Below are 22,438 nucleotides of genomic sequence, written 5' to 3'. Positions count from 1 at the left end.
ATTCCACTTTCCAACGAGAACTAAGGACACCCATAAAACATCCCCTCACAAGCCCAGAAAAGTAAGGAATGAGCCAAGAACCAGCCAAAGGACAAAGCTTTTGAAGTTTTAAAGGGGAATCATGTTAGAATTTATACCAATTAGTTTTAGGCAAGCAGAGATTCAAATGATGGTATTTTCAGAAAAGTCTCAACAACTGCCTTTCCCTCTTAGTAAAACACTGCAGTCTTTATTTCACCTCACGAGGACCTCATGAGATTAAAGAAAAGCTGAAGGGAATTTCCAGCATAACAGTGAAGGTTATCTCAAGGAGACAGTCACACAGAGACTAAAGGAACAACTTCTTCAGTACAAGAGCAAAAAAAGAAACCCTAAAGTTCGTCAACGGAAGGAAAATAGAACTGAAAAATAACTAAGAAAGACACTGATAAATTTACAGCTAGTCTAAAAGCTTGAGGACTGATAACTTTTATACACAGAGTAAGAAGAAAGCAAACTAAAAAGTTACATCCAACAGGAATGTGATCGTCATAACCTACAAGGCAAAAGAACGAACAGCGACCCTCCTGCACGTGGCTGTCAAGGCTCCCCTGGTTTGGGCGCCCACCATGTCTCGTATATTGCCACCTCTCAGAAGCACATTATTCCTCGCTTGGGGTATCCACTGCACCCTAGAATTTGTCTTCATCTGCCTGCTGTATTGTATTGTCACTCTAGCTTCCCAAATCCACAGCCATAGGCCCGTTTATACACCCACTGCATGACTGCTGGTCCCAGGTCCCCAAACTCCACTTGTCCACTGCAAAGTGCACCCACGGCCTTCCCATCAAAGTGAATCCTTGAACTTCCCCCACCTGCCAGTGTTTGGTTCCTTCCATTCCAGCATTTATCAGTTGATAGTCACCCACGACTGTATCACCTCCCTGAGATCCTGCCCCACGCAGCAACGGGAATGTCCATTCCCCGAAGTCATTCTGAGCAGCACTGCTCCAAATCCAGATGACTGAGACACTGGCTTTTTCTGGGAGGAGTATCACTTTTCCTTCTGCACCCATCAGGTGGCATGGTTGAACTATTCCTCACCATCCAGGGCCACTGTGGTCACTAACTTTCCTTAGCTGCACTATCTCTAACCCACTGCTCCCCGTTGTGCCCCATTCTATACAAACTTTGTACCTCAGTTTCAACCCTGAACAACCCCCTCCTCCAACTTTTCTGTGGGAATCTTTGCAAAGAGCTGTGGCATCATAGTTACATCATGACATTTACTCAAACTTGGGCTGCACCAGCCAGACTCTAAAACCTGAATACAGAACTGTGGTCTTATTAATCTGAAACAAAACAGTCCCTCAATAAATGTGGATGGCACTGAGCATACTGTCAAACACCCACAATTCCAGGCTGCACAGTGATCCCACCCTTTCTGTTTTTTCTCTAATATAAATTTTCCTACTTTGCTGTTTTTCTCTCTGATCCTTTCAGTTTCCCAAATCATTGATACGAATATATTTCCTCATGTTCAAGGAAGAGAAATGAAAGAATTATTGATGTTTGCCTTCTCAAAAATATAAGATCAGTTGTTAAGAAACAGTGCGTGGAGGGTGCGGGATGAGAGGGTAGGTACTAATCTAGGAAGCAGGGGGTAAATTAAAATTTTAAGAAAATGCTCATGTGCTGAAAAGAAGAGACTGAGGGAGGAAACGAGAAAATGATCATGAGAACGGAAACAGTCAGCGATGGAAAATATTGAAAAGACAGAGACTGGAAAAGTTAAGGGGAAAGATACACATCTGCTGCGTGCCCGTGTGCCCGGGGGACACGTGCCCGTGTGCCCTAGGTACGGACGATTCAACAGCCAGCCAGACTTTAAAGGACCCAAATGACACCAGCATGCCCAGTCAAACTTGGGTCTCTTATTTAAGGCCAGGTACCTTGGCACATTTTGGTACAGTCTTGCCACGGCCCATATGGATCCCAGGAGAACAGATCACTCCTCTCCTCCACAGGGATGTTGAAGGAATAGTGTACGTCAGGGTTGTATAAATTACCCACACATAGCACCTCAATAAAAATACAGAAATACATACAATTAATTTATAAAAGGCATGTTCTTATGACAGAATTTTATACTTAATAATAAATGCTATGCATTTAACTGCAACAGTTCAGGAATAAGGGTGCAGCTCTCTCCTAGCGACTACACAACACCTACCTGCAGAACAAGCTCTTCCTCCAGCTGATCTGTACTGTTAATTCTTTCAATTGAGTTGTTTGAGCCACTGTATTCAAAAATAGCTCCTTGGATGTTGATTTCTTTTTTTGACATACTTACAACAAAGTTTCCATTCAAAAGAAAATTCCCTTGAGTGTCAGATAATGCTGTAAATCCATAAAAAGACGAGAGAGTGACGTCAGCATTACTCAACTTCTTTAAAATTCACATTTTTTTCTGACTCTAAAGAAAGTACATATAAATTGAAACTAGGGCAATAAACTATTTTATCTCATTACGGCCTCTAATCTGCAAGTGAGAAAACTTCAGCACACCAGCCACACATATTACAACAAATTTACCCTATGTGAGAGGTCACCTTCTCAGAGGCAGGAAGCCAGGGAAGGACAAACAGGAAGTTGCAAAGCAAGAGAAACAAGAACCCCAATGTACAGAGCAGTCACCCAATCCCAGCCTCATGGGATAGCCAAACTGCATGGATTTATGCTTAATTTGGGCAAAAATACGCAAAGCTTTAAAGTTTTAAGGCCCTTTTTTATTTAGTTCTCTGACAAGTTCATCCATGAATGTAACTCGTTCTTCCATCATGCCTCCTAACACCTTCCCATCCCTATCCTCCCCCCTCCTCTCTACCAGCTAATTTGCCAGATTCATGACTTTGGGTTTTGTTTTGCGATCCATTTAGTTTAACCATGTGTGAGCACTGGATCAAGACTAGGCAGTATTTTAAAAGACCAGGCAATGACTACACCATTCTCTGTATAAATGCCCACAGTTCTTCATAGAGAGGCACTGCATCACTGTTGATACATGTGAATATCTGTTTTCAAAACAATATTGCCATCTTCCTTTGTCAGTCCCCTTACGTGTTTTCTCTCCTATTGGCAAGCATTCATATAAGCCTGAGTGATGGTCAATATTGATTATCAACTTGATGGTATACAGAATCACCTAGGAGACAAACTTCCTAGCACATCTGTGAGGGGCTATCTAGATTAGGATAGCCTGTGGCTATGCCTGTGAGGGAGTATCTGGAGTGGGTACAATGAGGTGAGAAGAGCCAGACTAACAGTAGGTAGCACCATTCTCTGGGCAGGGCTTGGTCTGCATAAAAAAGAGGAAGCTCACTGTACACTAGCAATCGTCCCTCTCTGCTTCCTGGCTGTGGGTATGAGGGAACCAGCATTCCAGGCTCCTGCTGCCAGGACTTCCTGGGGTGATGGACTGTATCCTTGAGCTGTGAGCTCTTTTGTTATGTTTGTTAGGGTATCTAAGTACCCTGTGATGTATGTACATGTATGTGTATTTATATGCCATGCACACACACATATAAAATGATAATATATACATAATTTGCTATACCATGTACATACACGTATAAAACAATAATACAATACATAAATAATTTGGTATCCTTAGATGTAAAGTTGCACAATGTCCACATCAGTGTGGGAGTAAGGAGACAAAAGGATTTGGTAAAACCATGTTCAAGTGATTCCAGCTCATTGCTATATCATCTTAGGTAAGCTTCTTGGTCAGTTTCCTAAACTACGTAATAGAGTTAATGAAAATTTCTATCCTAACAGGCTATTAACCAGAATCAAATCTGTAAAATACTTGTTAAAGTATGCCAATTTTACAGCACTATCCTATTTATGTTTAGCTTTCAATACATGTTAATAAAACCCCTGTATCAGTCAAGTACTTTTCTATTTGCTTTTAATTTACATTATAGTTTTTGATGGAATCTGAAAAGAAACCATGAAGAAAATATTTTCTTAGCATCCCAGGAAACCTCACCAAAAAAACACCATTTCCTTACGGCTAAACAATAATATGCATGCATTGCCTGCATGTAGGTAAGGGCACCCGTGTCGTGCAATGCCCACAGAGGTCAGAAGAGGTTGTCAGATCCCCTGGAACTGGAGTTACCAACAGTTGTTAGCTGCCATGTGGGTGCTGGGATTCGAACCCGGGTCTTCTTCAAGAACAACCAGTGTTCTTAACCACTGAGCCACCTTTCCAAGCCCCGAAAAAGTAATCTTTTTAAAAAATTTCTTTTTAATTTTTTGTCTTTTTGAGACACGTCTCCTTGTAGCCCCAGCTGGCCTGGAATTCACTATGTAGACCAGGCTGGCCTCAAACTCACAAAGATCCACCTGCCTCTGCCTCCTGAGTTCTGGGATTAAAGGTGTGTGCCACCATGCCCGGCTTCGAAAAAGTAATCTTTACAGGAATGATAAAGAATAAATTAAATGGGGCTGGAGAGATGGTTCAGCGATTAAGAACACTGTCTGCTCTTGCAAAGGACCCAGGCTTCAGTCCCAGAACCAACATGGCAGCTAATAACCATCAGCAACTCCAGTTCCAGGGGATCCTACACCCTCTTCTGGCCTCCACAGGCATTACACAACACAGGTAAACTTACACATATGCAGGCAATAACTCACACATAAAATTAAAACATAATAAGATATTTTTAAAAGAACAAGTGAAATGTTGTGGGGGGGGATAGTTTAAGTATCTTCACAAATTACACTAAAGAACAAATCAAGTTCAATATTTATACTGTGAAACAAATTTCTCTGTGCAAGAATCTGATCATTTTCAAATGCAGAAAGGGCTATTTAAGGGAGCATGGGTTGTACTAAAAGGGGGGGAAAAACTTAACAAAAATCCGTGCACATTTTGCAACTATTGGTTCTTTTTAAAATGAACCCACTTGAGCTGTGACAGAATACACAAGACTTACAGAAGCCCAAGCTGGCCAAAATACCAGCACGGATGCCAGAGAGACTCACAACGCCCCTGCCCCTAGCTGAGGAGTGCCGGCAATTGATGACTGCTCAGGGAGGGAGGATGTCAGGGTTTTCAGGGGTAAGACACTCTCTCACGCTGCACACGCACCACTGGATGGCCTTGCACCCATGCACATACGTGCACATACCAGCGGCACTAAGTGGACTCAAACAGAGTACATGAAGTTGGGAGGGAAAAGTGCTGGGGAGGCTATAGGAGTGGAGGGGAGAGAGTGGCATGGATTTGAGCAAAATATTATACGCATGTGTGAAATTCTCAAAAAAATAAATTTCAAGGTATTTTCTAGTGATTCATGTGTCAATCTTTCTCATTTTCAATTAGAGTGATATTTCTATTTATAGCTCAATTACACATTAGATACCTTATTGAACATTTAAATTTGTTTGTTTTTAATATTCTACTTATTTTTATTTTATGTGTATGAGTATATTGCTTGTATGTATGTAAGTGCACCCATGTCATACAATGTCCATGGAGGTCAGAAGATGGCATTGGATTCCCTTGGAACCAGAGTTACAGACTGTTGTTAGCTGCTATGTGGGTGCTGGGAATTGAGCCTGGCTCCTCTGCAAGAGCAGTCAGTGTTCTTAACCACCGAGCCATCTCTCCAGCCTTGTTTGTTTTTAGAGGCAAGGTCTTCCTACAGCCCCAGCTGGCCTGGAACTTGCTATGTAGACCTGGCTGACCTTGATCTCACAGAGATCTGCCTGCCTCTGCCTCCCAAATGCTGGGATTTAAAGTGAGAGCCAACATGCCCAGTGGAACATTTAAAAAAATTTAAACTTGAAGATGTGCTCCATTCCCAGAAGATATGGAAGTCAAGACTGGCCACATGAATTAATCCTCATTATGTTAGAATACATCTTTGTCTATGAACCTAGACAACATTTTTAGGAAGAGAAAAATAGTATCAACTGAATACTAAAGGATAATAAAACATATGCATTCAGTTTTCTTCAGGGAACATTTGGCATTCACCACAGTGAAAGTGACACAGCATAAATGAACACTCTTAAGTGAACAGCACTCTTGACACTCTTGTGTCAACAACAGTTAGCACATTTGCAATGCTGAGCAGTCAGGTCTAGATGGTTAATTATTGCAAAAGTCTAACTTTTCATCCTCAAAAGAAATCCTTTACCCATTAAACAGGCACTTTTACATTTGTCATTATAATAGGAACTGTAATTTCTGAAATGACCAGCTCATAACAGAGTCACATTCCCAGTTATCAGTATCAGTTATACAGGCCAATATTTCACACTTTATTAATTTGAAGCAGATAAATCCTCAGTACCAGCTGGCTATCACCTTCTCCGGTTTGATGGGTTACATATAATTCAAGCATTGGCTCCGAGGAATGAAAATGCCCCCCAAAGACTCCTAGTATATGAATCCCCGGAACCAGTAGTGGTGCTGTTTGGGAGGTTGAGGAGACGTGACGTGACTGAAGAAGCACATCACTGGGGTGGCTGTGGGACCTCAGGGCCCATTTCCAGCTTCCTGTTCACAGCTGAAGACGTGTGCGCTCAGCTCTCTGCCCCAGTTTCTGTGCCTCCCTCCTGGTGATGGGCTCTATTCCCCCATAAGCCTGATAACGATTCCTTCTTTACACTGCTTCGATGCTTATCACAGCAACAGTAACTAACGCTGTAGCAGTGACCTTTACCAAATGGACAGAATCTGGACTAATGCCTTTTACTCAACCCTGTACCCAAAAGATACTGTTTATAGTGCAAACAAGCTCACTGAGCCCGGTGCGCTTGTGACCTGGGCACCTGATGGTGATTGTTTGGAAGCTCAATTTGTCCTTTTTCCGAAGTAATGAATGAATGTGGGTATGCTTGAATTAGAATCAAGATGCTGAACACAGCATATTGTATGCATGAGATATTTTATTTTGTATATGAGCTATTTTGGACCTAGGGATCAAAGGGGAAGATTTCCTGATAATATAAAGGTGGATCCAAATTTGTGCTCTTATAACTAAGTCAGGCTGTTTATTCGGCTAGAACTGTAATGTTGGCATAGCAATGTCACATGATGTAATAGTCAAAACATCAAAGGAAACTATTTAAATCATCAAACCTCAGAAGAATAATGAACATTAGAAAAGAACAGTATTCTATTCTGAAAACACATGCAGCTTTAACTGAATACAAATTTTGATTATCTCTGAGAATAAACTAAAAACTAATTTTCCATTATTTCTTTTTTCCCTTCTAAAATGATACATTTTGTCCAGCTTAAGAAGAACCTATGTCCAGAGACAGAGATGACGGAAGCGAGTACAAGGCCAGGCCTTGCTTTCGTGGGGATCTCTTGCTGTCTTCCACAGCGTTACATCAACCACAGACTTCCATGAAATCGCACACAAGCCAGGTATCAGCTGCTGCCTATTAAAAATGCTTACCGAGGTAATTGTCATCTTCTGGTTTTCCAGAATAGCTGTGCTGGAGAATTTCAATGTTTGTTGCTCCTGCGGGAATCTTTACAACGACATTGTATCCTACAACACAGTTTTGTCCATGTTAAATTTCACAAAAAGCAAATATTCATTCAGCTACTATTGAATGACTGAAAAACAGGAATGGATGTCCTAGATTTACTTACTCATTCACTCATTCATTCTTTCTGAGTGTGACTGCATGCATGTAAATGCACCACTCGGGTGTATAAGTCCCTGGAGGGTCAGAAGAAGGTATCTGATCCCCTGGAACTGGAGTTATGGATAATTAATTGTGAGCCTCCATGTGGGTGCTGGGAACTGACTGCAGGTCCTTCCTTGCAAGAGCAGCCAAGTGCTTTTAACCACTGAGCCATCTCTCCAGACCCAGATTTAATTTTTAAAAATTTATTATTTTTATTATATGTGTATGCGTGTATTGCCTGCTTGTAGGTAAGTGCACCTGTGTCGTGCAATGCCCGTGGAGGACAAAAGAGGCTGTCCCATCCCCTGGGACTGAAGTTGCAGACAGTTGTTAGCTGCCATGTGGGTGCTGGGACTCAAACCCGGGTCTTCTGTAAGACCAGTCAGTGTTCTTAACTGCTGAGCCATCTCTCCAGCTCCCCAGATTTGATTTTTAACCTTTAAAATGTAATGCAGTTGTTTTTCCTTTTGAATAAATGCCTTAACAAGTCACAGGTGACTGAGCTGAAGGTAGCTGTCAAGAGATGCAGATACCTTGAGATTCTTTTTTTGAAAGATTTTATTTTTACTTTTTTCTTTTATATTGTATATGTGCGTCTGTGTGAATAAATGTCACATGTGTGCAGATGCCTGTGGAGGCCAGAAGCAGTCATCAGCCACCCTGGAGCTGGAGTTACAAGTGGTTGTGAGTCACCTGCTATGGGTTCTAGGAATCAAACTCAGTCCTCTGTAAGCAGATTAGTGTTCTAGACCACTTAACGTCCAACATATCTTCACTTTTTTCTTACCTCTAAAGTTCTGACCATAGAGAATTTTTAAGTTGAGCTAATAGATTATATTTCATACTTTCTACTGGGGGGACCTAGAATTTCAAATGCTAGTCACAGATCCAGGGCTATTAATATGACTGTCGCTGATATATGTTATTTGAGACTCAGTAGCAGCAAATACCAATATTGACAAATAATTTTTTTAAAAATCTCATGTTTTTCTTAAGCTTTTAGTATTTACTTCAAACTGGAACTCCCATATTTACCCACCAATTTTAAAGTCTATCGACATCTGTTATGAGAAAAGTAGAAAGTTTATTGGAGTAGAAATCAAAGTGGTATCTCTATTTGACGAGGCCAAATTCAGCAATACTGGTACTACATGAAGACAAAACACTGGATAAAATAAACAAGCTAAATAAAGATAAAATAACATTAAAAAATAACTATTTTCTCTAAAAATAGTCATTTTGCTTAGATGTCTAGAAACCTCTAGAGATGATATCCCAGGTTTTCCTTGTCCTTTTTAATTGACTGCCTGAGTTTAGTATGTGAGTACGGAAGCTGTAATTTTTCTTGTGTATTAGATTTGAAAAGACTGTAGCATGAGTGTGTTTGTTTTAAAGATATGCCGGGTCACCCTGCATGTTTGGAGAAGCCTGACTGAAGGCATCATTTTGAGATAAGGGGTGCGCAGTTCTATATGTACCGTACACACTGGCTGCAGTTTGTAATCTCCAAGATTAAGGGTAATCAGTGACTCAGCGCCATAAAACATTCCCACCAGTTTATTCCACTATTTTTTGCTACTCCCCCCCGCCTTTTTTTAAATTAGAAGCAGCATTTCATTACAGCTTTAACATACTCAGTAACAGTTTCCAGAGCAAAGATACATCTCTTTCAAAAGTGGCTACAAAATTTTTAGGTTCACAGTTGAATTAATACAGTTATACAATATTGAACTCAGTATAAACCCCATAAGAGATAAAATTGAATGAGTTTTTCACCTTTAAAAAAGATCTCCATTTCATTTTAAAATATACTGTTTCTGACAGAAAGACTCATTGTTTTTACAAATAACACTTAGATGTTGGTGCATGCGTTTCTAATCTGTATGTATGTGATTATTACTAGTCATGGTCGGTTGCACTCGGATCCTTGGCACATGTGTATGGATATAAAATCATCGGGTAGATTTCAATGGTAATGTTTATCACCTCTACTAATTAACATGATGTAAATTTTTATGCTTCTTCTTCAAATATAACTCATTTTTTAAATTTGTTAATTTTTTGTGTGTGTATATCACACAGAACATCCCAAACAATCTTATTCATCTATATACCCACTTCCTAGATGGCACCCTCCCATTGCCTCCTCCTCCCACTAGAGCCCTTATACTCTGATATCCCTGCCACTGTCTGCTGTGTTGTTGGCACCCCCAGCCTTTCCCCAGTACTTGCCCATCTGGTGAATCTAGTCAGCCTATCTGTCCATATGGAAACACAAAAGACCTCGGATAGCCAAAGCAACCCTGAGCACTAAGAGCAATGCCGGGGGCATTATTATACCAGATTTTAAACTGTATTACAGAGTTATAGACAAGGCTTTCTCTCGCCCACACCTTTACTTCCCTCTTCCCAGAAGCAGCTCCACCTGCAGCTTTCTTTCAAACTCTAATAAACAGTCCTTGAGCTTAAAACAAAAAAAACAACAAAAAAACCCTTAGATTACTGAGAAAAGAAGACAAGACAGGAGGGGTGGAGGGACAGCGCAGCAGTTAAGAACACTGACTGTTCTTGCAGAAGACCTGGGTTTGAATCCCAGCACCCACACAGCAACTAACAACTGTTGGTAACTCCAGTCCCACGGGATCCGACAGCCTCTTCTGACCTCCGCAGGCATTGCACGACACGGGTGCGCTTACCTACATGCAGGCAATACACATAAAATAAAAATTAAAAAAAAAATAGTCAATTCCAAATGGATCAAAGACCTCAACGTGAAGCCTGAAACTCTTGAAACTGTTAGAAGAAAACATTGGCAAAAACCTACAAGATAAAGGTGTAGGAAAGGATTTTCTAAACTGGACATCAGCTGCCCAGGAAACAAGGTCAAGAATCAACAAATGAGACCTCATTAAACTGAAAAGCATCTGTACATCAAAGGAGGCAACCAGGGAAGTGAAGAGAAAACCCACAGAATGGGAGAAAATCTTCACCAGGGACACATATGACAGAGGTTTAACATCAGGAATATACAACGAACTCAAAAAACAGAGAATCAAGACAAGAAGTAACCCAATTAAAAGATGGGCCAAGGAGCTGAACAGAGAGCTATTCCATCTTTTTAGTATAAGCAAGTCAAAGGCACAGAAAAGGTGACAAGGTGAAGGCGACCACCAGGGGGCAGATGTGGCCAGTGTTACTCGGTCCTGAACATGATAGAACAGGGTTTCCCTTCTGAAAACTGATGAACTGCAAAACCATTTTCACAAGGTTAAGTATTTAATTCTAATTTGATTATATGTGATTCTGTATTGGAAAAACACTTTCTTAGTAAATGCAGTCTACCACAAGTGTGTGTCTCTGGTTATGGACAGGGATCCAAGGATTGTAGCTCCCAGGAAATGTGCAACCATGAAAAAAGGAGCACAGGGATCAGTACGGAACGTTCATGACCATCACCAGCACATCAGAAGATACAATGCACTGTGCCTCCTGTGGAGGTTAAGCTATGAATTTTGAGTCTCAGGTTATACATCTTTTAAAAAAATATTTTATTATTTTTATTTTATGTGTATGAATATATGCCTGCATGTTTGTTAAGTGCACCTGCACTGTGCAATGCCTCTGGAAGTCAAAAGAGGGCGTCAGGATTCCCCTGGAACTGGAGTTACCGACAGTTGTTAGCTGCCATGTGGGTGCTGGGAATTGAATCCAGATCCTCTGCAAGAGCAGCCAGTGCTCTTAACTGCTGAGCCAGCTCTTCAGTCCTCAAGTTATACCTCTTTAATTGAAGTAATTAACAATAACGTATGCTCAAATATACAAACACAATTCAATGTTGAAAAATAAAAAAAACCTATAGGATATAAATTTATATAAATCTTCACAAGGAAATTTTAAGTTTTGTTTTTGTTATCATTAAAAGAAAAAAAACTTTCCCAGTAAATTTTAGAATGGAAAAATGTCTGAGGCATTAACAATTTTCAGTAAAATTGAAATCATGGCCAAATGTCCATTAGAACTAAAATCAATTACCAACATGCTGTTGGTAATTATAAGCCAATATTCAAGTTCAATATTTACCCTTTCTCTCCAATCAACATTTTCAATATCATATCAATAACAAATACAACACAGAGACCAGGTTATAGTCTCTCCTCAGCCTGCCCCCAAGTGTTTCAAATGATGAAAATAACTGAAAGAAAGTTTTCTGGGGAAAGCCATAAATATACTTTACATTACAGGAGCATCATTAAAAGGTCTCCCGCACTTGCGGGACTACCCGCACACCACGGTCAAATACCACTGGACTTATTCTCTTAGATGCATCAAATGTTTTTCCCAGAATAAGATTTGGGGTCGGGGATGTTCTCAATTGACAGAGGGTTCTCCTGTTACAGGTGAAGCCCTGAGTTTGACCCCAGCGCAGCCCAAATTGGACGTGATGTTGCACGCCTGTAATGTCAGTACCAGAGAAGGCTGGAAGAGCAGAAGTTTGAGGCCAGCCAGGGATATGTGAGACCCTGTTTCAAACACAAAACAAATAAAAACAGACTTAGATTCATCTTGGGTAATGAATTCATTAATTTATGGGTGTATCAGGCATATTTTTTCATTTGGGAAATTTTTTTGTGCAATCATTTTGGACTGGGGTGCAAAGGGCACACAACGATAACAAAAAATTCCCACTGTGCCTTCACTACATACTACAGTACTATCTCAAATAAAAGGTGAGACCAGACGTAAACACAGCTTACCGTAATGCGCGCTGTTGAAGACACCTGCTAGTGTCCGGCATGAAGAGTTATCTCCACCACACACGCCACATTTGTCTCTCCTGGCCCTGGAGTTTAACACGTGATCACAGCCAGCTTGCTTCAAAACACAATCATCATTGTTCACATCAAAGCAACTCAATCTAAGCAAGATGCAGGCACTATACAGAGTTCTCCAAAAGATTACTTCAATTAACAGATTTGGTCCAACACAGTCTCTCAAGAGTTATCTACTGATCCTGGTGTGCATCAGTATCTTTTCACAAAATTTGTTCACAGGATTGAAAAAGTAATGTCTTTCAAGGGTTCAGAGATTTTTCTTGGGGGAAAACATTTGTGATCTACGTGGTGACAGTGATTCTATAGTCTACCATCACTTGAAAATCATCCTTTAAAAAGTGTAATTCGGGGCTGGAGAGATGGCTCAGCAGTTAAGGGCATCGACTGCTCTTGCAGAGGACCTAGGTTTGACTCCCAGCACCCACATGGCGGCCATGAACCATCCTTAACTCCAGTTCCAGGGGAATCCGAAGCCCCCTTCTGACCTCTGCGGGCAGTGCATAACATGGGTGCACTCACATAAAATAGAAATAATAAATAAAATATTTTTAAAAGATGTAATTCAAAGGGGCTGGAGAGATGGCAGTTAAGAGCACTGGCTGCTCTTGAAGAAGACCAAGGTTCAGTTCCCAGCACTCACAGGGCATTAACAGTTGTCCGTAACTTCAGTTCCAAGGGATTGGACACTCTTCCAGCCTCTATGGGCATTGCACAACATTGTGCCCGCATTAGGGCAAAACACTCACATACATAAAAGAAAAATAAATAAATAAAAAATGTATTAAAAAGAAATATAATTCAAACAGACAAAAACATGATTCAGTAAGTGACCCATTGGAGTATTCCAAATGAAGCCAGCCAGCCATGTTAATGCTTCGTGAGTCATTTTTGTTTTATTTCTTGAGACATGGTCTAGCTACAGAGATCAGGCTGGCCTGCCTCAGCCTCCTGAGTGCTTGGATTATGCACGTGTACCACCAGAACACAGAGAACTGCTCCATAACAGACTCAGCAGCATGACCTAAAATACAGCTCTACTGGAACGCACAGGAATATGTCCTGACATATGTTCTGTCATTACAAATGTGATGACATTTGTAATTCATTTAAAAAACACTGTGGCCTTAGAAATCTGGGAATAAACCCAGTTTCAAATAAACACTTGAAAGAAACTATTTCTCCAAAATTAATGCTCAGTATAATTGTCTACTAAAAGAATGAGTAAAAAATAAAGAGTAAAGGGTACATCCTAGGGATGTCTGAGAAAAGCTCAGTTTGCTCCATAGAGGCGCTCTTCCCGCTTGACGTGCTTAACGCAAAGAACTCGCCCTGTGACGAGAATGCCAGAAGAGAAAATTTCACACATCACATGAATTTCTTTTTTAGTTTATTCACTCAGTGGAGGAGGGAACAGGGTTTGTACCTCAGAGAACAACTTGGGGCTCATTCTGGCCTCCCACTAGGTGGGCGGGCTATGGGGACTGAACTCAGGTCATCAGGCCTGGGAGGAGGGAACAGGGTTTGTACCTCAGAGAACAACTTGGGGCTCATTCTGTCCTCCCACTAGGTGGGCTATGGGGACTGAACTCAGGTCATCAGGCCTGGTAGAGCCTACGGAGCCATCTTGCTGGCTCAGCACACGATTTTTTTTTTTTTTTTGATACACAAGTCAAATAGTTACATAATAAAAAGTTTCAGTTGTGTTTTCTGAAAGTGGACTTCATCTATATGTTCATATATCATCTCTGCCATTTTTAAAGAAAACTTTCATCTGCCTATGTTGCTTGATCAAATGAACAAGGCACCTTCTCGCACTATTTAAGCTATTTCCAAAGCGCAGGTTCAGTCTCTGAGCATCTCTTTAGTCCTGTGAATGTAAGGCCGGTTGCCTGGGCAACAGATAGGAACCACTGATTGGTCACAGGGAGATGAAATCAGTCATAGTAAGCTGCTCTTCAACCACGGGAATGGCCTCATAACTGTATAGTTTGGACTGCGCTCGCTACGGGCCTTCTTGGACAGCCGCCTGCAGGCTCAAGCTCAGCACCTGCAGTCTTCGGGTGCAGGGCAGGTCTCCTTTGCACACCGAGCATCCTGCTCAACGGTCCACCTGCCTATCTTAAAATCAAGGACGTTCTGAAGACTGTAACACACAAAGCAAATCACACCTCTCCTTCCACTTCAAATTCTTATGTGAATCTCCAAGAAACTCAGATGGAAAGTATGCATCAAATCTGCTTGTGCCTGATTCCCACTCTGATCTCCTTTGCTTTTCTAAAATCTCATCATCACTATGTTACATCAAAACGTCCCTGAATCCTTTACCTACTGGTAAAACAGAAACACCCTTCCTCAGTGTCTCCAAGGTGTCTGGCTGATGATCCCACTCACAGCACTCTGCTTGCATGTCTAACATCCCAAGTCTGTGTGCACCATCCTGGAAGCAGAAGCTCCAGCCCATCGTTAGTCGTGGTCACCTGGACAGTATCTGACATCTAACTACTCAGTCAGTGTTTGCTACATGTGTAAAGGAAATAAAAACCAGAGGGCTAGAGAAGGGGAGGAAAGAAATCAATGGTTTTAATACAGATGTGGGACACACGTCACTATGGAAGTTCACTTCTGAGGTAGCAATAGCACTTTTCTAGCCTTAAGCCCATTCTTTTTCTACCTGTTTAAGAAACTGATCTCATCTTTAATGCTGATCCGGGGTACGAGAGGCAAAACGAAGCCAGCCGTGTTAATACTTTGTGAGTCATTTTTATTTCTTGAGACATGGTCTAGCAACGGAGGTCAGGCTGGCCTGCCTTGGCCTCCTGAGTGCTTGGATTATGGATGTGTACCACCAGGACACAGGGAACTGCTCCACAACAAAGTCAGCAGCATGACCTAAAATACAGCTCTATTAGAACTCACAGGAATATGTTCTGAAGAAACAGAGGCCACATCTGTTCTAGAAATAGGAGGATAACATTATTCTTCAAGTCCCTTCGACTAGAATGGAAACACACACTTTACTTACCCGACAGAGGCCTTGAACACAGATGTCGTTTGTCTCTGCTCCACAGGGAGTGCCATCAGCAACCCTGTCCTTCAGCTGGTAGAAGCTGCTGGTCCCAGCCACCCGGCAATAGAGCTTACAACGATCTTTCATGGCAACTGTGAAGAGAAGCCCAGTTTGAGAGGTGGGATAATGAAGCCATGTGGTCCCACATGGCAAACATTTAGATCCAGGAGGCATCACTACTTACTCCCGCTGTACTTGGGCAGCCACCGCACATTTGAGGGGAGACCATTGATGCTGAAATGTTTACCATCAAAGTCAGAGCACTGCTTCTCTCGGAAATCGCGCTTGCCTTTTGGACATGAATCAGTGTTACATGATCGAAATTTCATCCTGCGGCCCACACAGTACCTTCCTCCGTTTCTTGGCCTAGTCAAATTCATTACATTTTAAAGCACATCAGTACAATGTTTCTGCTGCCATTGAGTTCTAAAGCTGTTGCATTCTTTCTGAGTATCAGGAAAGCCACTAGTGGTCTGCTAATACTTATTTTAAAAACTAGAAAGTCATCACAGGGATTTTAGCAACCTCCTGGCTAATCAATCACAAAAACAGCCACCTCATGATGGACACGGAGACCTGGGTGGCCGAAATGACAAAACTGACAAGAAACTAATAGTAGGATTTTGTTTTAAGACTTCAAAAACAGGGATTTGTTCATTTTCTGAAAAGAAAAAAAAACACATCTTGGTGAAGCACAGATAGAAAATAAAGGAAGGCACTGCATTAAGAAGGATATATGTACATACATGTATGTATGCCACATATGTGTGGTATGTATGTTTGCCTGTCACTGTTTGTTTCTGATGGGAAATAAACTCCAAAAATTCTGAATATAAAGATTACATGCAATTTATCTATCCTAAAATTCCAATAAATTGCTTATTTATTCAGAATGTGTCCTATTTCTACACATTGAAAAACGCTCACTGATAAGGCACGAGGGACAGACATGGCTCACAGCTCACGAGCTACTGTATTATAAATACAGCATAAATATTTCTTTAAAATCTTTATGGGATTTCAACATGTTTTTAAGTAGTTGGATACAGCGAGACGCTTCAGCACTTACTCAGCTACATCACCATGATGCATCCACAACACCAGCAGAAAAGGGAGATGAGGCTTTCAAATCACATACACAATGAAACATCTAGTGACCAAACTACAGATTTCAAGTGGAAAGATCAGGGCCTTTCAATGGAAACAGCAAATGTGAGAATGCCACCATTTCATCATCGGTCATATTTATTCCTTAAATTTATACTGAATCAGAAAACACAAAGTACGAAGAAAGTAGAAAGTAGTCTGTCTCAGTTCAAATTACAAAATTTAATCTAGGTAATTAGCTTTTTTTTCCTTTGGTGGTTAGCTTTCTTAAATATTTTTTTATTTATTATTTTTATTTTATATGTATGCGTGTATTGCCTGTGTGTAGGTAAGTGCACCTGTGTCGTGCAATGCCTGCGGCTGAAGAAGAGGCTGTCGGATCCCCTGGAACTGGAGTTATGGACAGTTGTTAGCTACCATGTGGGTGCTGGGATTTGAGTCTGGGTCTTCTGCAAGAACAGTCAGTGTTCTTAACCGCTGAGCCACCTCTCCAGCCAGTGGTTAGCGTTCTTAAAAGTCTGAATCCACAAAAATAAAAATCAGTAAGGCCTAAAATATTCCAGAAGTTTTCTGAATCTTGGAAACTTACACACTGACCTCCAGGTTAAGAAGTGAATGATACTGACGTTTATTTTCTGGTGCCTTGAGATAATCTTAATTTACAGTGACATAAAAAAGACATACTCGGGACGGTTACAGAGCCTGGCGGTGCTTCTGATTCCGCCTCCACAAGTTCTGGAGCAAGAACCGTAAGGCCCCCAGGGGCCCCATTCGCCATCCACGGGACGGGCCTCCAGGTCTTTGTTCACACACAGGCCACGGTGGCAATGCTACAAATACAAACACACAAGAAGAAACATCTTGAATGTGTCTGGCTAGGACAGCACGTGGAGCTTAAAGATGGAAAGAAGAAAATTCTGGAAACAATATAAAGCAAATGCTCATTCAAAAGTGAGACCACAGCCGGGCGTGGTGGCACACACCTTTAATCCCAGCACTCGGGAGGCAGAGGCAGGCGGATCTCTGTGAGTTCAAGGCCAGCCTGGTCTACATAGTGAGTTCCAGGACATCTGGGGCTACAGGGAGACCCTGTCTCAAAAAGACCAAAAAAAAAAAAAAAAAGACCACATCCACATGTGACACCAACTTATGAATTAGTACTTCCTTCCACTCAGGACTAAAGGCCTGCAGACTGCACAAAGAACACAGTATTTCTCTTGCTTTTGAAGTTTAGAGTCACTGGGGAGGCCAGGAGTATACTTGTCTTGTATATATCAAGAATATACTTGAATATTCTTGTCTTCATGTTCTAAATCCAAGCGATCTATTTACTCTTTCGCCCCTTCAGATATTTTCTACTTTAACCTATCCAAAGTCACAGGGATGGCCTTATTTCTTATTTTCATTGTTCCATGGAAACTTATAGAAGAAACTGTCTCTCACTAACCCTTCTATGTACCTCAAAAATTCAGGAAAATGTAAGAAACTTGGACAAAAACCAAAATAGAAAACAAAATACACAAAATTAGCTTAACAACTTCTTAAGTGATAACCATTTCCACCTCATCAAAAATATAATTTGGTCACGAGAAATGAGCGATTGGAAGGTCAGACCTGCTTCGAGGCCAAGCACTCTGGTCCCTGCCCCGTGACGTGGGACCCACTGCCACCTGCTCTTCCCACCTCAGACCAGATCACTCTGCCTCCCCAGGATGGGACTGAAATCTCTGAAACACTAGCACAACTGAACTGCTCCCCCCGGGTTGCTGCTTCTAGGTGGTCTGTCTCAGCCACATGGAGAACAGCTGGCAGAGCAGGCCGTGTCCAGGGTGGGCTGCTGCTGTACTGAAATTTAATGTGCTTTATAGGCCCATGAAGCTGGTTTGTATAAAGAATGCAGAAGACATGGGCATGTAAGACAGAGAAGCCCTAGAATGCTGTACACAGAGCTTCATGTGAGGTTCTGGTGGGACATCAGAAGACGGGAACACCAACAAAAACGTGGACAGTAGGTGCTGTGCTCATGAGGTTTCAGACAGGATTAAGGGCTCCACTGGGAATTCTCTTAGAGACCATGCATATTACATTCTGGCAAAGATTCTGGCTACAGTTTGTTTGTGTCCTAAAATCTGAGGCTAAATCTAAAATGAATGAACTAAACTACTTGGTGGATGGCATTTCAAGACAGCATAACATCTAGGCTACGGCAGGGTGACTGCCTGCTGCTTGGAGCCAGTAAGGACTCAAAAGATAAACCAGAGCAGGAAGATGAGAAGCGTGTGGTCTGGTGAAGAAAGGAACAGGAGTGCATTCAGAGCAGAGGACAGGGAGGTGCACACAAAACAGCTGTGACTGTGAAGGAGACGGTACCACCAGGGAGAAAACTGCCACTTTGCCTTGGGACCACAGGAAGTACACCCCGGGGGCAAAACTTCACATATCAAAGACCTCAAGGAACAAAATTGAAAGACTTTCATTTTAAAAGGCAGAGATGCCTGAGGGTCTGCTGGGACATGTCAGATCAACCACAGGCACTTAAGAGACCCCAAAGCTAGGGTCCAAGGGCCCAGCTCCTTCTTGAGCTGTGGGCAGAGCTCAGCATCATCCACACGGTGCTGGTTTGGCGGAATGCAAGAGTTTTGGGATCACAGGGGCTCATTCTAAGGTTTTAAAAAAAGCCAGTGAAGCCAAATAATGTGCAGCATAGCAGGGCCAGCTCCTTGAAGGAAGTTCAGGAGAAGTTATGCAAGCGAAGCTTATGTTGCAAAGGAACCCCAGGATGCTGGAGAGGCTACCAATATGAACATGTGTATGGAGTGGCGCTGACCCTGGAGAGACCCGATGTATGCTGTGGGATAAAAGCCAGAGGGCAAGACCACCAAAGCCCACTGGAGATCATGTACACAGAGTCGCAGAATTTCATGTTTGTACTGCTGGGTTTGACTTATTCTAATCTAGAGTTTTCCTTGATAGACTTCTGTATATAACTAGAAAAAAAAAATAGCCAACGTGATCCTAAGGAGAAGCAGAAAAGCTGACGTTATCATACTACCTGACCTTGGGTTTCACTACAGTTACACTAACACAGGCAGCCAGGAAGTGGCACAGAAACAGACGGGTACACCCAAGAACAGAGCCAGAATAAACTGGCAAAACTAGGGCCATCTAATTTTTGATAAAGGTGACAAAAACACGCAGTAAAAATAGCCTATTCAACAAACTGTGCTGGCAAAGTGGGTAACTGCAGAAACAAATGAAACTGGATACATATGTATCTTTCACCGCACTGGTTGCTTTTCGTCAACTTGACACAAACTAGAGTCACCTCAGATGAGGGAACCTCAGTTAAAGAACTCCCTCCTTTGGCTTGGCCTGTGGCCATGTCTGTGAAGTATTTTCTAGATTGCTAATTGATGTAGAAGGGCCCAGCCCACTGTGGGCAGTGCCATCCCTGGGCAGGTGGGCCTGGGCTGTATAGAAGGAGTAACAGAGTGAGCCAGGGAAGGGAGCCAGTAAGCAGCATTCCTCCGTGCTTTCTGCTTCAGCTCCTGCCTCAGGTTCCAACCTTCAATTCCTGCCTTGAGTTCCTGCCTTGGATTCCCTTGATGATGAACTGTAACATGTGGGTCAAACAAACCCTTTCTTCCCTGAGCTACTTTCGGTCAGTGTTTCATCACAGCAATAGAAAACAAACTAGAACATTCATGTTGTACAAGACCCAACTCAAAGTGGATCTAAGTTCCATTTTCCTGAGCGAGAACATCTACCGGTGCTGCCGTGGCCCATGAACTCAAGATTCCAGCTTCTTTAGTTTTTCAACATAGCTTCATGCCAGTGTCTCTCCAGGAAGCATCTAGGCCTTCAGCATCTGACTAGGATTGTATCATTGGTTGGCCCCATTTGTTCTGAGGCTCCATCTTCTAGGATTGACTGGCCACCGAGTTCTCTGGCTCTCCAAAATGCAATAAATCCCTCTGTATAATCTCTCTCTCTCTCTCTCTCTCTCTCTCTCTCCCTCTCCCTCTCCCTCTCCCTCTCTCGTTCTGTTCTTCTAGAGAACTGATACAATCCTATACAACACGTTTCATGATCATATGAACCTTATCATTCAATATTTCATTGACAGATTTTGACAAGTCTGTGTTAGAACGGTAAAGATGCAGCACGGCAGACCACTGTTTTAGAAGTAAATGTATTTAATATATTTAATACCAATGAAGATTTGAGAAAGTCATTTAATACATTCAATTACATTCAACTCAAGTTTAAGGAAGAGAACATGTGCAATGGGAATATCTTTGTATTTGGAGGGAGCCACTGAAATACTAGGGTTCTGTGGTCTGTATTCATTTTGTGTGCGTATACATGTGTGTCTGTATAATTACTTACATAACTATTCACTATTTAAAACTCATCTGCTGTATGTAGAAGCAAAGTTAAAACTCGACATGTAATTCAGCGGTAATATACCATAGCCAACAAACACAGCAATAAAATTAGCTCAACTAGCGGGGCGAGAGTCAACAGCGAATAATGAATAAATGCTGAAATGCAGAGCAGTTGCTCCTTCGATAAGGGCTTGGTACAAGACTCACCCTGTGAGGAAACCTACCATCCCAGGGCCACAGTGCGTCCCGTCGGCCAGAGGCATGTGCTGCGTGCGACAGCCCCTGTGGACGCCCTCCGTACTCGTGCACCAGAGACGCCGGCACTGTCTCTGCGGAGGAACCAAAGCAGGCAAACAAGAGTAAAGACGCCAACACCAGGACCGGTTCTGCACCCACAGGGCCACCTGATCTGTTCCGTGGCTTCGTGGTCCAAGTTAGACATAATAAGCAAACATCAAGCTCCAGTCACTGATTTTTCAACTACAAAAAGGGCCACATTTGCTTTTGAAAAAAACTTGAAATTTTATTCATATATTGAACAGTAAGAAGAATGAAGTGGAATGGAAACACTCAGTTGCATGAGCGAGTTTTCCTTCTTTACAAGATATTTTTCTGAAGGGCTTTTGGTTGTTAAATGTTATTCGCAAGTTCCTCAAAGCCCGTTTCAGGGCGATGGCAGAATGTGTGAATTACGTGCATGAGAATGCTGCAGACCGCACTCAGGTTTCCTAGTTTGTGAACGGCATGCATGCTTTCAATATCTGAGCAAAGAGTTCTCAAGTCTTCCCAAGAAATAAAAACCCAGGGAGTCACAGGCGCTATACCCAAGATAATTCCTTTATGTTTCTGGATTTAAATGCAAGTTTATCTGCTCTCTTAAATCAGCTCAGAAGGAAATGGCTCTCTTACAATGGGATTCTAAGGCAACCTCCCCCTACCACAGTGGATGTTTAAAAGCTTATTACAATCTGTGATTATAAATTCAGTTTTAAGAGTACTATTCAACCTGTGGGACAACTCCGGAGTCCTGCACTCTGTCAGTTAAGTGGCTTCTGTCTATCCACTCTGTAAACATTTATTTTATTGCACCCTCTGTGAAGATTTGAACTGTATGCTGGGACTGCAGCCTGACTATCCCTGATCTGAAATGCTTAGAAACAGAGGTGTCTGAGATTTCAGTTTCTTGTACATTTTGGATTTTCTTTCATATTCATGAGCTATCCTCGAATTAAAATCCAAGACTAAGCACAAAATTTATATAGACATTATATATGCAGAACTTTATAATTTTTAGTGTATTTGTATATTCACATACATATGTATGTTTATGTTTATATGTA

General features: G+C 41.8%; 1 protein-coding gene across 5 annotated transcripts in view; it reads right to left on the bottom strand.

The window, feature by feature from the left end:
* The window catches only part of Adamts20 (ADAM metallopeptidase with thrombospondin type 1 motif 20), a 158,875-nt gene that overhangs the window by 77,309 nt on the left and 59,128 nt on the right, over positions 1 to 22,438 (bottom strand). For 3 of the 5 annotated variants that reach the window (XM_008826600.2, XM_029560348.1, XM_029560360.1), the window contains exons 11-18: positions 21,323 to 21,427; positions 17,395 to 17,540; positions 15,788 to 15,969; positions 15,559 to 15,695; positions 12,459 to 12,576; positions 7,467 to 7,562; positions 2,213 to 2,379; positions 1,932 to 2,061 (exon numbers count right to left, since the gene is read on the bottom strand). In XM_008826600.2, coding sequence (XP_008824822.1) covers positions 1,932 to 2,061; positions 2,213 to 2,379; positions 7,467 to 7,562; positions 12,459 to 12,576; positions 15,559 to 15,695; positions 15,788 to 15,969; positions 17,395 to 17,540; positions 21,323 to 21,427 — 1,081 coding nt within the window. Of the gene's footprint in view, positions 1 to 1,931; positions 2,062 to 2,212; positions 2,380 to 7,466; positions 7,563 to 12,458; positions 12,577 to 15,215; positions 15,426 to 15,558; positions 15,696 to 15,787; positions 15,970 to 17,394; positions 17,541 to 21,322; positions 21,428 to 22,438 lie in introns of those variants that run through there. The other 2 variants (XM_029560361.1, XR_003848439.1) reach the window with 2 other exon arrangements.

The sequence above is a fragment of the Nannospalax galili genome, unplaced genomic scaffold (assembly GCF_000622305.1).
Source record: "Nannospalax galili isolate Female #2095 unplaced genomic scaffold, S.galili_v1.0 scaffold232, whole genome shotgun sequence".
NCBI lineage: Eukaryota > Metazoa > Chordata > Mammalia > Rodentia > Spalacidae > Nannospalax > Nannospalax galili.
The sequence above is the reverse complement of the archived record's forward strand: the minus strand, read 5'-3'. Positions and strand labels throughout refer to the sequence as shown.